This window comes from Argiope bruennichi, chromosome X2 (genome assembly GCF_947563725.1).
Source record: "Argiope bruennichi chromosome X2, qqArgBrue1.1, whole genome shotgun sequence".
In the NCBI taxonomy this organism is placed as follows: Eukaryota; Metazoa; Arthropoda; class Arachnida; order Araneae; family Araneidae; genus Argiope; species Argiope bruennichi.
Window position 1 is genome coordinate 57,108,501 of NC_079163.1, and position 16,198 is coordinate 57,124,698.

Genomic DNA, 16,198 nt, shown 5'->3' on the forward strand with positions numbered 1-16,198 from the left:
TTTTTGATACCTGAATTTACAAAGAATATTCGATGGCAGTTTTTAAGCTATAAAATGACAACAATTCAGAAATAATTAAAAAAATCAGTTAAATAAATTTAACCCTTTAATCACCTTGCATGTGCATCATACGAGCATCAAATTATCACTACTCATAGAGTTTAGTAGGTTTGCAATTGTAAAATAATATGCTTATGTGAAAACATTAATTAATAACGTTTTCACAATAATAGTATTTACCGAATTTTACAGAGCAAATAACTATGATGAGTAACAGTAACAAAATAAACTAATTAGAAGATATTTGTTCCCTTCACGTTTGAAAGCTTGATGTGATGCATATTTGAATGTTGCAACTGCTTTGTTGACTCATGTCTGATTCACGTCTACCATCTAATTAACTCATGTCTGATTCACATCTACCATCTAATTGACTCATGTCTAATTCACATCAACCATCTAATTGACTCATGTCTGATTCACATTTACCAATCGATTCACAGGAGCCAATTAAATAATATTAAGACTCGAGCCTCGGAGAGACTGATATGCACACTAATATTTTAATTACAGTAAAGCTATTTAAGAAAAGTTGACGCGGTTTTCTCATTAGATAAATAATACCAAAATTAACATTGGAGTTTCTAATATGTATTTTTAAGGATAACTCTAGAATACCTCTTCTATTAATCTCTTGACACGAATAGAATCATTGATAAATTGAATTGATCAAACTGTATATATTCATATATTTCCGTTCACTTATTGATACAAGAAAAAAACAAATCCAAAACGTCTTTCTGATATGGTCACCAAAGTTTTAGTATGTCGCTAAATGTATCTTTCTTAATGACGATGATGATACAACGAAACTTTCGACTGCCCTCTACATTGCAGAACTAGGCGGAGTTTGGCTTGGTTATATTAATATCCCGTTTGACAGAAACATTACGGCTATTATGGGACGGACTTCGTAATTTTGAATCGTGCTGATATGACGAGGACAACAGCAATACTACTACCCCCTTTATCAAGTTTCCGCGCACTGCATGTGTTGCAGAGCGTTTACAGGCCCGAATGTACGACAGATCTTTAGTGGAATCTGGACGACAGATCTTTAGTTTCGAACCTAGAACCATCTAGTCTCGATTCCTATAATTACCGATAAAACGCGTGACGTTTAGTAGGTGAAAATCGCAAAAACAGACGTCGAGATATATATTGGCAATAGTAACATTGTTGTCAAATTACAATGAGGATATTCATGACTCAGATGGATTTGTTTCTTTCAGTGCATAGAAAACATCTGATACTTGAAATGGAACTGTTTTCTCACTTTAAATGCGATCAAAATGAATCTATGCTTCAAAAAGATATTTTTATAAGCATGTTACCTGAAAAAAAAAAAGGAACATTACTAATTAGGACACTATTAAATTCTACAAAAAAAAAAAAGAAAAAAAGTACATGTTTGTAGAAAATTAGACTGAAAATTCCATCCCAACTGCTTTCATAACTTTATAGTCATCGCAATGAAAGGGATGTATTGAAATTCATATTTGAAACCGGAGGAAGCAAAGGGAGCAGGAAATGAAATTTAAGAAGACTGAACACGGATTCTTTTGATTCATCGTTTAAAGTAAACAAATTAATACCTTTATTTTGTATTTTAAAAAGAAAAGCACTCAGTCAAGTAATCTGATCTACTAATGTATTCATACAGTTAATAATTTATTTCATCAACTTATACCATCATGGTACAGTATTTCCGTAAATATTCATTAGTATAATACAGGAGCCAGAAATAAAATCACCCTAACAGTCATTTGAGTATTTGATATTTATTGCAAAATGCAAACATATTCCATTGGTGATGTCAGTGAGCAATAAATCATCAGCTGCTGATAGTTGAAGATCATCGAATTTCGAATGAATTTTCCCCAAAATATATCAGGTGCTTGCATGTATTTTAATCAGCGTCATATATTGGTAAACATACGGAGTATCTAAATAAACGACAACGGTTTCGGGATTTGCCAATTTATTATTACTTTATGGCTATCATTTTGAAAGTTTTCCATTTAGTATTATTACCCCAATCATGGAACGCCCCAAATTGCATTTTCGACATTCATTGCTTTTTCTGTTTAATTTGAAGATATCTGCTGCAGAAAACCCATCAGACACTTTTAGAAACTTATAATGATGTTGCTCCGTCATATCCTAATTGTCGGTTTTGGTTTCAACGATTTAAGATTTCACCGATAAGGTGATTTCGATGTCAATGACAAAGAACAGCTGGGAGGACCAAAAAAAATTCGAAGACAATCAATTGCAAGACTTATTTTATGAAAATGGGAAAAAGTTGTAGAAAATGATGGAAAATATTTTGATTCATATATATTGGACCAATTTTTCTCAATAATGGCCTTTTTAAAGTGAAAAAAAATGATCAAAATACATGCAAGCATCTAATAGAATGATTTCTACCAAATAGTTATTCAAATTAGTAATTAGTTTTATTAATTAATTAGTTAATTCAAATTAGTTATTAGTTTTAATTTGATTTTACAAATTTTTAGCCTACCTTATTATTCTATTTTCAGTCACGAAAAAAGCATTTGAGGTCCGTCAGTTGAATATAAGGAACAGGAACCACTGGTATGGGAAATTTCCACTTTAATCTAAATTTTTGATTAATTAAAGAAAAAAGAAAGTACCTTTACTTCCATCATCGCCTGCTCATTATTGGATAAAGATATGAAACTCAAAAATTCCAATTTATCCTGAATTAAAGTTTTATTTTCAAAATTTCAATTTGTATGGCCATAGCCAAATTGGTCAGATGGTATAGGACTTCGAAATTTTTTTTCTTCTAAAAAATGGTCCCAAAGAAAAAGAAAAAGTCGCATCAATTATTCTGATGTACAAAATCACCGCTCTAATTATGACTTAACAGCTAATTTCTAAGCCTGTGTTTATGAAACTAGGATGCATGTACTCCCAATGATACATTACATTATTTTGGATTGATACAAAACATTTAAATAAACCTTCAAAATAGTTGTAAAATCCCACCACCTTTAAAGTGGCTACAGGGCTGAAATTAAAATATGTAGAAGACTTTTTTTCTTTGTAAAAGTATTGACACTGCAATTATTTCGTTATAAAAGTTTTATTTCCATTAAAAATAAAGATGAATGTGTATGTATGTGTGTGTGTGTGTGTGTGCCCTTGGCGCTCTGAAGGCCCATACTGTTTATCTAGAACAGATATATACTTTGGAGGGTAGAAATCGCTACTTCGAATGATTTTTTGGAATTAGAATTTTAATTAAATCAAAATTAAGTGAAATTCTGACATTTTTCCGTGATAACTTTTGAAATTTCTATAGCACAGAAATAATTTTTACGTCATCATAGAATTGAAAAAGTATTTTCAATGAAACCTATAATTTTACCGTATAACTTTTCTTTCTACTTTTACCGTATTTTTTGAACAATATATTTCATTGTTAAAGTGAAGCTCGAATAGTTTACATTGTTGCTACTAATATTTCATTCTGACTTGCTTTTCCATTGTTGGTGGTCAAGATAAAGGAATTCAGCTTAGATCTCCATCTTGGGTAGATTTCAGTATAAGGTATGCTTTAATAAAATTTTTGAAATTTTGTTTTTCTTATAATTAAGGTTTAACTTCAGAACCAAACAATGATGAAAAGTTTTCAAAGTGTGCTTGTTTTTTAAACAATACTGCTATTTCCTATGACATAATTGAATGCATACAGATATGTACAGAGAATTTCAGAGTGCGATGAACAAAACAGTGTAAAACTTCTAAAATAATATGAGTTATATATCTATCAAAATTTCATCTAAGAAAACTTGAATTGCATTTCACTTGCTTAGGATCTTTATTTATCGGATTTAAAAATAATAATTCTGATTTACACACTGTTTGACGAAGTTGTACTAATAAGCGTAATAACAAAGTTTGAAAAAAAAAAAAAACATTTCCGAATGACATACTTGAAGTGAAATTATTTCAAAACTTAAAAGAGCGCAAAAAAAAAAAAAAAAAAAAAAAAAAAAAACGCATAATAATATTAAGATTTGCCGTCACCACTAATTTTGACTAAACAATAGGTCAGCTAGTTAAGAATATAATTGCCTATTAAAATATTTCTTTATAAATTTCATTATAAATATTTTATTTAGGGTGTATGATTTTTAAATGGAAAATGAATATGATGGTACACACATTTTTTATTCTTAATAGGTGCAAAATTTAAAAAGTTTGAGAACCCTTATTTCGAACCATTGTACTTCCACTTGGAAAAATGTCTCACATGACATAATGAATTATATTTTAGTTGTTTGATAATCCAAAACATCACAGCAAAAAAAAAAAAAACTGACCGAGTTATGAAGCTTTGAATCATACCCATTTCAGTGTTCAAATCGAGACAGATCTGCCAATCAACTTACAGCTTTTCCTCGTTGCGATCGTTGATTTTCCTAAAATAGTCAAATTTAAAATTTTATATCTCGCTTGTTACAGAAATCAGAACTTTTTTCAATGTTATTGTGTCAAGAATTAATATGATTATTAAATATGGCTAACATGATTAGAGGGCTGTATATGAAATTTGACATTCTAATTTTTCCAGAAGAACATTTATTGTCTCAATCAATGTAAAATATAATTAATTAAATCATTTAGAGCATTTTTCCAATTGGAATTATATTGCTTAGAAAATAGTTATTGAATCTCGATTAGAATGGGCATCCTATTTAGAAATGACAGAATGACAAGGAATCTAGGAAAAAGGGTATTCATTTTGAGATGAACTCTTTTCAAGATTGATAGAAATTTACCTAAAGACTGAAATATTGCCCTTTTATTTAGCATTTGCAATCCATAAAGAAACTTTCACTAAAACAATGATTATACAACATCTTCACCCTGTAACTAAAATGGGATTCAAACCATTAAGAGAACTTGTAAACTCAAAAATGAGTGAATTATTTGAACAATTCTTAGGCTCATTTCGAAAATAAGAACTAATCTTTTTTCATGAGATTTTCAGCCGAATTCATTTCTGATTAAACGCAGTCCAAGCAACTTTCTTATTTGAAACACTAATCTTTTAGGTTGGATGTAATTGGGAAATATTTTAATGAACTTATATCATAACATATTTCCATATATTTATAGCATTATTCGATCATCTGACAAAAATGTCTCTATCCCGAAAGATGGTGAAAGTCTATTAGATATTTTAGGTTTGAACCAGTTTTGGTTTCTTTGTTAGTTCTTATTCAAAGATTTCGATTTTAATGAGCAAAACGATCAAAATAGGGAATGCCATCTCATTACAATATTTTAAATGTTCGATAGCTGCCTTTAATGGTTACCATATCTTCCAATAAACTTATGAACAGTGTTAACAAGGGCATTAATTTTCTCTTTCAACTCAAAGATAATATAATTGTAAATGCTTAGGAGAAAAAAAATATCCTCTCGAAAAAGGCAAAAATTGCAAAATCAGGAAAGTTGTCACAAAAACAGCAGCATAGGATAGATAGATTTTGTTTTCAATTAATACCATCTAAGGCAACGAGTTTATATTATTTTTCTTTCTCGCGCATTGGAAGGTATGCCCTTCTTTCAAACTTGTTTCCATAGTGAGGAAGATATCTCCTCCCAAAGCAAGGTCTCGGCCAAGGATTTGAGATTCGAGACCTGATTCTTCCAAAGAACCACCGTGTAAGCGGGTCTAGTGCACGTTAAATTCGGCGGGGCCAAACGTCCTCCCGCTGGTGTGATGTGGAAGTGTGAAGAGGGGTTGCCAGCTCAGGTATCGTCCTCGTCATCTGACCGCGGTTCAAAATCACGAGGTCCTTCCCAAAATAGCCCTAATGTTGCTTTAAAACGGGACGTTAATATAACTAAACTAAAACTAAACCTTCCTTAGGATGCATTACTTGTAGAATTAGCACGTGACTATAGAAGAAATTTATATGCTTAGATTGAATTTTAAATTTGTATTAGGTATAATATATTTTTTTTCTTTTTAGTTCAGCATTAATCCAGACACAACTGTAGAACTTTTCAAGAAAGAAAGGATTTATGAATTGACTAAAAAATGCATAATTCATACTTCTATCATTATTTAACGAAATGGTTTTGTAATGAAGATCGATAATTAAAATCTCAAATTCTTCGCAAATAAACTAGTTTCATTCAACTTCAAAGTTCAAATTGCTATTATATACATTCATTCTCTCCGGTATATCAATACATTCTTTATTAATAGAACTTACTACTGATAAAAACATCTGAATGATAATTTAATAATAGAATTTAATAATAGAAGTTCTATTAATAGAATTAAGATATCGTACGAGCATATTTGAAGAATAAGATTGCAGATCATCAAAAACTGACTAAGTCCACACCGAAAAGGATTTTTTAAGAATTAAGTCAGAACTTTTCATCAGTTATCACAAGGTTAAAGGGCAAGAGTTCTCCAAATTATCCATGTACATATTTTAGAGAGAGAACACGTGATTCATTCTGTAATAAGTTTTTTTAAGTTAATATTTCATACCCATATAAATAAATAATATAAACAGAAGTTTTCGTTTCATCTAATTATAAATTGATTAGATGAAAGGAATCGAGTTTCTTTTGTGTTTCAAGTAATATTTCCACTCTAAGTTTTTTTTTTTTTTTAATGTAACTATTATTCGTTTTCTAATAGAATTTTGAAGGCCGCGATAGCTTGGTATTAAGGTCTGGGTTTCAGGTCCGAGACCTATTCCGCCGTAAAAGCGGACCTGATGCACGCTAAATCCGTCGGGGCCAAATGCCCTCACGCTGGTGCAGTGTGGAAGTTTGGGGAGGGAAGTACCAGTCCAGGCGTCATCCTCGTCATCTGACAGCGGTTCAAAATTACGAGGTTCGTACCAAAATAGCCCTTGTGTTGCTTTAAAACGGGACGTTAATATAACTTAACTAAACTAATGGAATTTCATTTTCTCACACCCAAATAGCAATTTTAATCTTTTGTGCTCTTTAAATTTTGAATTCCATTTTTAAAAATTTAACGCGGGGAAATAAAGATGACATTCTCCAGAGCAGACTTCCGCTTATGCTTTGGATGTGGCCGCCTCGTAACTTGAGATCTGGTGAGAGTGAGCCAAAAAATCTATATCACAGTTCTGAACAGGCAGCAATTTTTTTGCATTGCAAACTTGTTCACAATTTTTTTCCCTTACCCTAAAAGAGAGAGAGAGAGAGAGAGAAGAGAGAGAAAAAAAAGACAAAGAAGCTCAATGGAAACGAATAGACTTAAACGAAACTAAGGGGGAAATAACTATGGAAAAACCAAAAATAAATACATAAATAATTTCAAAAACAGTGATATTCGGGAAATTTCTAAGATAATAAAATCATAAAATATTGAGAAAAAAAACCCGAAATATCAAAATCATTTGTTCTAAATAAATTGCAACATGGTTATTAAAATCATATGATTTGAATATTATTATTAAATGAGGGAGTCGTGGAATATCGGGACGAAGATCTAAATGCCTTTTTTTGGAGCAAATGAACAACTGTGTTTTTATTTATTCCTTTTAATTTACAAAGATAATGTAATCGAACTCATTATAATTAAAATTAACTTTCTGTCATATTTTAGAATATTTCTCTTACGATTTATTTATTTCAAATTTTTTGAAGATCTGTGAGATCCTTTTTTTTTTTTTTTTTTTTTTTTTTTCATTGGCTAATTGACTCACCATTCAACAATTCTCAACTACCATAAAATAAAGAAGAAAAAGTACCCCCTTTACAAGAAATGTCAATAGCAATCCCTGCACCTTCAAAAGGATGTGACAATAACCTCATTCTTGACCTTAGGATGACATTGTTTTGTAGAGATTTCTGTATATTTTTGTTTCCTGTTTGCCCACATTTCCATTAAGTATTTTATTCTCAGGAGATTTTCTTTCTGCTGAATTTTTGCCGATGCGAACTTCTGGAAGCGTTTTAAAATATAAAAACAAACAAATGCAGTTTTTTAAAATAAAAAGAATTTCTCAACATTCATAAATATTTATTAACTACCATTTTTGAATGATTTAAAGAGAATTCATTATATCGTTTTCGTTAATTGTAAATTTTTTTAAAAAAATTGGATGTAATCCATAACAGAAATAACATGTAATAATTAAAAAATGAAATGATAATTTAAATATTTTTTTAAATAAATGAAAATATTTATGCATTTTGTTTTCAAAAATTCTAAAAAAACAAGGAATAATTGTGTGAATTCCCCAAGTTAAAATTTCTGAAAACACATTTAACAAAAAAAAAAAAAAAAAAAAAAAAAGCTTTGCGACAATATTCATAGGATTAATTTCCAACATAGGAAAAAAACACTTAAAAAATACACTTCGTGTAATAACTTTCGTCAAAATATATATTAAGAAAAATGTTGCAAAAATTTCATTGCTTTGGAACAAAAATCACGTGGATATTTATTATTACTTCACCCCCCCCCCTTTTTTTTTAAAGCTAATAGCATTTAGATTTTTTAAAAAGCATTTAAACCTAGAAAATTACGTTTAAACAATGAAACATTTTCATTCTAGAAATTTTGAAGTATTAATCTCCTTAAATGTAGATACACGTTATAATCAAAGCATGTAGCGTATAACAACTTTGTGTTGTGTGTGACTTGTTAATATATTTACAATATTCGAATCACAGATTGTTTTGGGAAAATTTAGAACTGTCACAGTTTTATGATTTAAACGAACAGTTCCTTCCTCGAAAAAAAAAAAAAAAAAAAGGCTTGGAATATTTTTTTTGTGTGTGTGTGTTGAAAATATACTTTGTATTTTTGTCAGTATCAAATATTTTGAAAGCATACTGAATGTTTCAGGAAAATCGAATCTTAAAAAGGAAGGTTATATATTTTTAAGGAATTATATAGATTTTTTAATCATTCCGTAGCAAAAGTTAATGCTTTATTTTTTGGTATGCAAAACGCTAGAAAAATATGTAATTCTTACTTCCCTGTGTATTCGCTCTAAGTAAAATGTGCGCACTTCGCGAATAAAATCTTGACAATAATATTCAAAAGCATTGTTAGTAAATCAAGCTAAGGAAACTTGAGCGATTTCTTTTTTCTACGCAGGGACACATTTACTAAAGGTAAATGTGTCACAGTGGACATATTTCCTAAAGAGTCTTGTAATTTAATCATGCCTCTGCATCTCTGGAAAAAAAAGGGGGGAGAGTAGGCTGACCCTCATAAATTTATGTTTGAGGGAAATGCAGTTGCTTTTATATCAAATTCATTAGACAAATATCCCAAATGGATATTTCAATCAACTCCCATTAGACAAATATCTCTAACTATTACTAACTGTTCAAGACTGGGACAAGAACAAAGTCGATTTTTTCTTTTTCTGTGGAAGCAATTGCGAATCGATGAAAAATACTGGAACTGGTATAACTAAAAATAAACTTGCTTTGAAAGAGGTAAGCAAAATTAATATTATTTTACAGAAATTTGTTGTATTAATTAGTTTCTTATAAAAACGTAATTTTTTAAAACTATAAAGAAAGCTCTGCACTGTGATTATCTGATTTCAAAAATTACTGAAAGGAGCACTATATCTGATAGAACTTTAAGTGACTTTCAACTTTTTTTTTTTTTTTTTTTTTTTTTTTTTTTTTGACATGCAACCTAGAAGAAAAAACTATTGATATTTGTATAACAAACTTTGCAACAAAATATGGTGATGATATCAAAGCACATTATTTCAAGGATGAATATGATATTTCATTAAATATACAAAAAAAAAAAAACGAAAAAATTTCAATCCTCACTAACATGTATTAATCAATTGCATATGATCTACAATCAACATTTCCCAACGTGGGAACAATTTTAAAAATTTACCTCACCATACCAATTTGCAGTGCAACCGGAGAGAAACCATTATCCGTTTTAAAAAGCGTGAAGATCTATTTATGAAATACTATGAGTCAACCGCATTTATATGAACTTTCACTATTATTCATTGAAAATACAGTACAGGAATCGTAGTTCAGGAATTACTTAGATTATGAGAAAATTATAGACAAACTCTCCAATGCAAGAAAAGCGATATTTTTAAATATTCATGTCTTTCAATACCTGTTTCTGTGTTTGTAAAAATTTTATTTCCATTTTTTGGGTGTCTTTCATTCATTACCATTTATAATTTTAACATTATTTAATACATATTTAAGTAGTATTTAAAAAATTTCTGGTGTCTGTTTACCATTTTTCTTTTACCATTTATCATTTTAATACTAATCAAAAAATATTTTTGTCGCGCCCCACAAAAATATAAATCTAATTTTACTCTCTATATCAGAAAATATGTGAATAAACTGAATTTAGGATATCAGTGTATTTTGTGATAAATTTTTATTTCGTTATATTATTTTGGAACAATGTTTTTTTTTTTTTTTTGCAATTTATATAATAACTTTTTAAGAACAGAACTTTTTAGAAGTAAAAAAACGGTTACAATTCTTTTTATAATCTGTTTTTTAGAGTTTCAACTATACAAAATTTTTAAGAACTATCTTAAAATTTCTCTAAGTATTATTTTTAAAAAATCTTAGAAGAGACTATTTTATTACTTGCATCGTTAAAAAAAATACCATTCAGTCCTTGGTCAAAATACTGTTTATACCAATTCGATATATAAATAGGAATATTTTCTCCAAATAGTTATTGAACAGAACTTTCATTTTGCCCTTCTATGTTATTAAAAATAATTCTTATAAAAAAGGCAGCAACTTTTTTTTTATCCATTTGATATATACATATAATGCAGAGTTGCTGAAAAATAAGCGCCAAGGTAAAATTAAAAGCTTAAATAAATTTAATTCACATTACTTTCTTGTTACAAATAGAATTTACCTAGAAGATGCCTTAAGATAATTTAGCGCCTGTGGCCTCATGTTGTCAAAATCCGCCACAGGACATTTCATCTGTATTGAAATCAAAGAAGAAATTTATTAACCGTATTTTTAACTCTGTCTTCAAATACCCAATGTAATGAAACCTATTATTTCAGCATCCTAAGTCTTTTATAACAATTCAGCATCCTAAGTCAAAGGATGTTAATACTGTTTATCCATTTCGAAAGAATATAAATAGGAATACTTTCTCCAAATAGTTATTGAACAGAACTTCCATTTTATCCTTCTATGTTATTGAAAAAATTGTTATATAAAAATGTCAGCAACTTTTTTTATCTAATTGATAAATACATATAATGCAAATTTGCTGAAAAATAAGCGCAAAGATAAAATTAGAAGCTTAAATAAATTTAATTCACATTACTTTCTTGATACAAATAGAATTTACCTACTAGAGGTCTCAAAATGATTTAGCGTTGTGACCTCATGTTGTCAAATTCCGCCACAGGACATTCTATCTGTATTGAAATGAAAGCAGAAATTTATTAATCATATTTTTATCTCTATCTTCAAGTACACAATGTAATGAAACCTATTATTTCAGCATTCTGAGTGGTTTCACATTGGATGAATTTTCCAGAATCAACAGAATTGCCCTTTAAGTAAGTAAAAAAAATAGATTTAGTAGTCAGTAAGTTTTTTTTCAGCGAATTAAATTTCAAAATAATTTAGCTCTGTGACTTCATGTTGTCAAAATCCGCCACAAGACATTCTATCTGTATTGAAATCAAAGTAAAAACTTATTAACCTTATTTTTATCTCTGTCTTCAAATACCCAGTGTAATGAAACCTATTATTTCAGCCTCCAAAATGGTTTCTCATTTGATGAATTTTCCAGAATCAACAGAACTGCTCTTTAAGTAGGTAAAAAAAAATAGATTTTTGTAGTCAGTAAGTTTTTTTTTTCATGATTTAAAACTACAGTTATTTACATATGTGTTTTATATGTAATTGTCTTATATAATTATACTTCTATAATCATTTCATACTTAAAATGAAACTTAAGTAACACTGCATTCCAGCTGAAGCTGAATTTTTCGCGATAATAATTTAATAATTATATTTTTCTTATCTTATATGAACAAGAAATTGCATATTTATATTAGATGTGAAAGAATCATAAATATTTATTGGAAAAAAATGCAGCATCTTTTTTTTTCCTGTAAAATTTGGAAAATTCAGACGGGTGATATTGTTTATTAAGCGATGGTTTTTATTCAGTAACATTTCATTACTTTGACAAAAAATTTTTAAAAGCACAAAAATGGGTTGAATAAAATAGTTATGCAGTTATTGACTGAATGGAACGATTACCCATTTCGAAAAAGGAACAACATAATGATTTATTCACTAGAAAATAATTATATGTCCCCTGCAAATTAAATATTAAAAAAATGAATTCTTTACTATGTTATTTAATATTACATATAAAATATTTAAATATGCGAATAATATGCTATTTTTAAGAATTAAAAATTGTTTTCAGATATCTACAATTGTATATAATTAACATTATTATAGACGTAGATTTTCAATAAATGATTCTTATTCATTATTTTACTTTACATAGAAATTTAAAAAATTGCATCAATAAAATAAAAATAGATATTACATTATGAGATTTTATAGTTATCGAATATATATATTTTCAAAACATTCAAATCGTCCTCTCTCGTATAAAAAGAATTCTAGAAATAAAATAAAACTTTTTAGCTACAAAAGGATGAGTTTGATATATATCAAAAAGCAATTATTTATATATGTATCATTCTTGCCCACAAGAAGAAGTAATTCAAATTGTGTTCGACACAAAATGAACTCAAATTTTCAGTTTGACATGTGAAATGAAATGCACAACAGCTATTTAAATGTCTTAAATTAGTTAAGAAAAGATCCTTGCATTATCTCATTAAAGTTAATTCAAGCAAAAGAAAAATTCAGATTTAATATCTTTCCTTATTTATGTAGAAAGAAACACACTCTTTTAATAACAAAACGAGTTAAGTAAAAAAAATAAGCTGCAGTGTTATATTTGGAAAGAGAAATAGAAAAACAATTTAAAAATTGGCTACCAGCAGGGTCCCCCCTCCCCGCCTGTTTTGTGTCACATTTTTGACATGACGCAATGCACTAGAAAATAAAACTTCCCAAATTCACGAGCTTTTTCTCTCTATCTCAATCTTTCACTCCCCCTTGGTATATGAAGAGCAACCTGCGTCCGGTTTGTTTGTTGTAAAAGTCATAAATCAGATCGGACACTGTAGGTCAGTGAACTTAAAACTATGATGGGACTGCAATGACGAGAGTGGAAACAGGTGTATTCGAGAACATATGAATAAAAAAGGGGGTCTTACTTCTCTCGTGCGTTGCCATCCCTTGCATCTGGACTCACGTGGGAGAATTATGTTGAAACTTAAGGAATCGAATCCAAATTGTCAGAATCCTTTGCTCAACTGCTTATAATATTCTACGTGAGACTATTGAAGAAAAGAGCTTTAGCAGATGATTCTTGGTCGTTGGAGTGCTTCAGACCAAAGCGCCATCTTGTGTATGAAAGAAAAATTAAAATCTGTCAAAGATTGATTGATAATTTTTATTCTTCCTGAAATATCTAATTCACATTAAATGTAAAGTAATAAAAGCTTATTCAGCTTTATAACGGAATTTCTGCCAAAATATGGAAAAGTGATAAAAGAAATGTAGTTTGACGTCAGAGTAATATTTTCTTTTTCGTAGATGTATCCGCAGAATAAGAATACAAGATGAAGCGCTCATTTATTTCATATGCATTTTGCTCAACAGACGAAATCAAGTGATATATTTAAAATAATTTGGTTTTTATTGAGAAAAATGTATTATTAATTCGATATGATTTTTGCTCTCGATTTATTCAGTTGATATGCGCTTTCATACTGTTTTAATCATTTAATAAAATTTACACATAGTTTTAATTCACGCATTTGCGTTTATACAAGTTACATTAATAAATTTTGTTTTGATAATGACATCACCACTGGAGAAAAGAAAAGAGCGACTTCTTCCCTTTCACTACAAACTGCAATTCAAAACTATAAGGCATTTGTTCAAGTAATAATATAATTTTTTTGCGAAAAAGAATTTATTATATATTTATATATATATTATTGATAATTAGGAATTTACAATAATATTAAATAAGTGGTGAAAATTAGTTGTAAATCTCGATTCATTTTATCCATTTTTTTTGGTAACTGTTTCCAAATTAATGTTTGTAAAATTAATGTTCTGTTTCAAAATAATGCAAACAGCTATTAGTGGAGGTTTTAGTTTAGTTATATTAACGGCCCGTTTTAAAGCAAGACGAGGGCTATTTTGAGATGGTGTTCATAATTTTGAACCATGGTAAGATGACGAGGAAACACCTGAACTGCCATCCCCCTCCCCAAACTTCCACACCACACCAGCAGAAGAACATTTGGCCCCGACGGATTTAACTAGTACCAGTCCACCTTACACGACGGTTCTCCGGTGGAATCGGGTCTCAAACCAGAAACCTCCGGTTCCGAACCCGAGACCAGGCCACCGTGGCCCTGCTATTAGGGGAGAACTCTTTAATATGCAAGAATGCCCTGTATTCAAGGTAATCAAATGGAATTTGCAAAAGTTTTCGTGGTGATGAAACATTTTCTAATGTATTTTAAATTATTTTTAGAAATTAAACTATATAATTTTTCGTTTACGCTTTCATTTTTTATTACTAGATTTTAATATCGTTTTGATAAATTTATTTTAATTTTCTGATATACTAACTTCTTATCAGTAATTTAAGATGAATCAACATATGTTAGTCAAAAGTAATATGAATTTTAATTTTTCTTTTAGCGCATTTTATGTATTAAGAAGGACGGTTCCATATTACAAAAAATTATCGAACACAAATTCATTTTTTGGGGAATATCTTTAAAAAAAGTAGTTTTCGATTACCAATTTTTGAAAATTTATTATTCAAACTGTAATCGCACTATCTATAAAGCGCTTTCACTTTCGTCATTAGATGATGTCATAATATATTTTTGTCATCCTGTAATTCTTTAATCTATATGCATTCGTTCCACTGTGCTCTTTTCTAAAAAATTATTTTCGATCTACGGATGCTTGTGAGCAGCAGTTTTTCTAGGACCAGTAAGTTTTTAAAGTGAAATATTGTTGGAGTCTTTTGGGCTAGAAAAATTAGGTCGATTTTTATAGCTAAAAACTACGATAAATTTTTGAGTAAAGAAGCTGAAGTTTCAGAAGGATTTTCTGATATTATCGTTCTAAGTGACAACGTTTTAAAATCGCTATCAGAAGAAAATATTTATACATTCTTGAGAAACTGAAATTTATGTACTTAAGAAGAGAAAATTTCAGTCAAATAATAATAATAAAAAAAAATTAAAAAAAAAAAACATCTTGTTATGTTGAAAAAGAAGGAATTATGTGTGCAAAAGAATCTTAGCAAAATTAATGTATTTGCAAACCAGTTGAAAATCAGGGACGCTTTCAGGACACAAGGAATTTCATTGGAATAAGAGGAAAGGGAATTCAAGGAATATCTTTGGAATCTGCAATTAAAAATCAACCTTTGGAAGATTTTTTTTTTTTTTTTGCACTGTTTGCATTTGGAAGATTTTGTTGTTAACAAATTAATAGATGTCCAAAAATTGCTGAAAGTCAAACGTATGTCTGAAGTGAAAACGCCAAGAAATGAATCGTCAAATGATGTTTCATCTTCGATAAATGAACGAATTTGTTTCAAACGCAATTGTATTATTTTAAGAAACATTGCGACTTGTTATTACTTCAGAAAATTTAAACATAAAAGACGGAAAATGCAGAGCATTTCTCCCTAGAAAATACAATTCAAAGAAGAAATAAATGGCTGCTTCAAACCCCGTTATAGGGGGGGGGGGATTCGTTATAAGAACTGTCAAAAAATTGCAAATGCATTAAAGAATGTTTCAGGGAATTCTAAAGCTTTACTCCACTTCACATCAATGCACTTCCGGTTCCATTGTGAATCCGAAACACCAGTTGGAACTGACACAGTATGGACGTGACATAACCTTCTTTTAATTTAACCATTTGGATTGGGAGCTCATAGAAGCAAGAAGCTTGAGAT

General features: G+C 29.4%; 1 protein-coding gene across 1 annotated transcript in view; it reads right to left on the reverse strand.

The window, feature by feature from the left end:
* Positions 1 to 13,526, reverse strand: part of LOC129960122 (retinoic acid receptor RXR-alpha-B-like) — a 179,141-nt gene extending 165,615 nt beyond the window's left edge. Inside the window, exon 1 of the mRNA XM_056073264.1 lies at positions 13,413 to 13,526. Within this exon, the coding sequence (XP_055929239.1) occupies positions 13,413 to 13,440 (28 nt within the window). The 5' untranslated portion in view covers positions 13,441 to 13,526. The remainder of the gene's footprint in view (positions 1 to 13,412) is intronic.
* Positions 13,527 to 16,198: the final 2,672 nt, after the last annotated feature.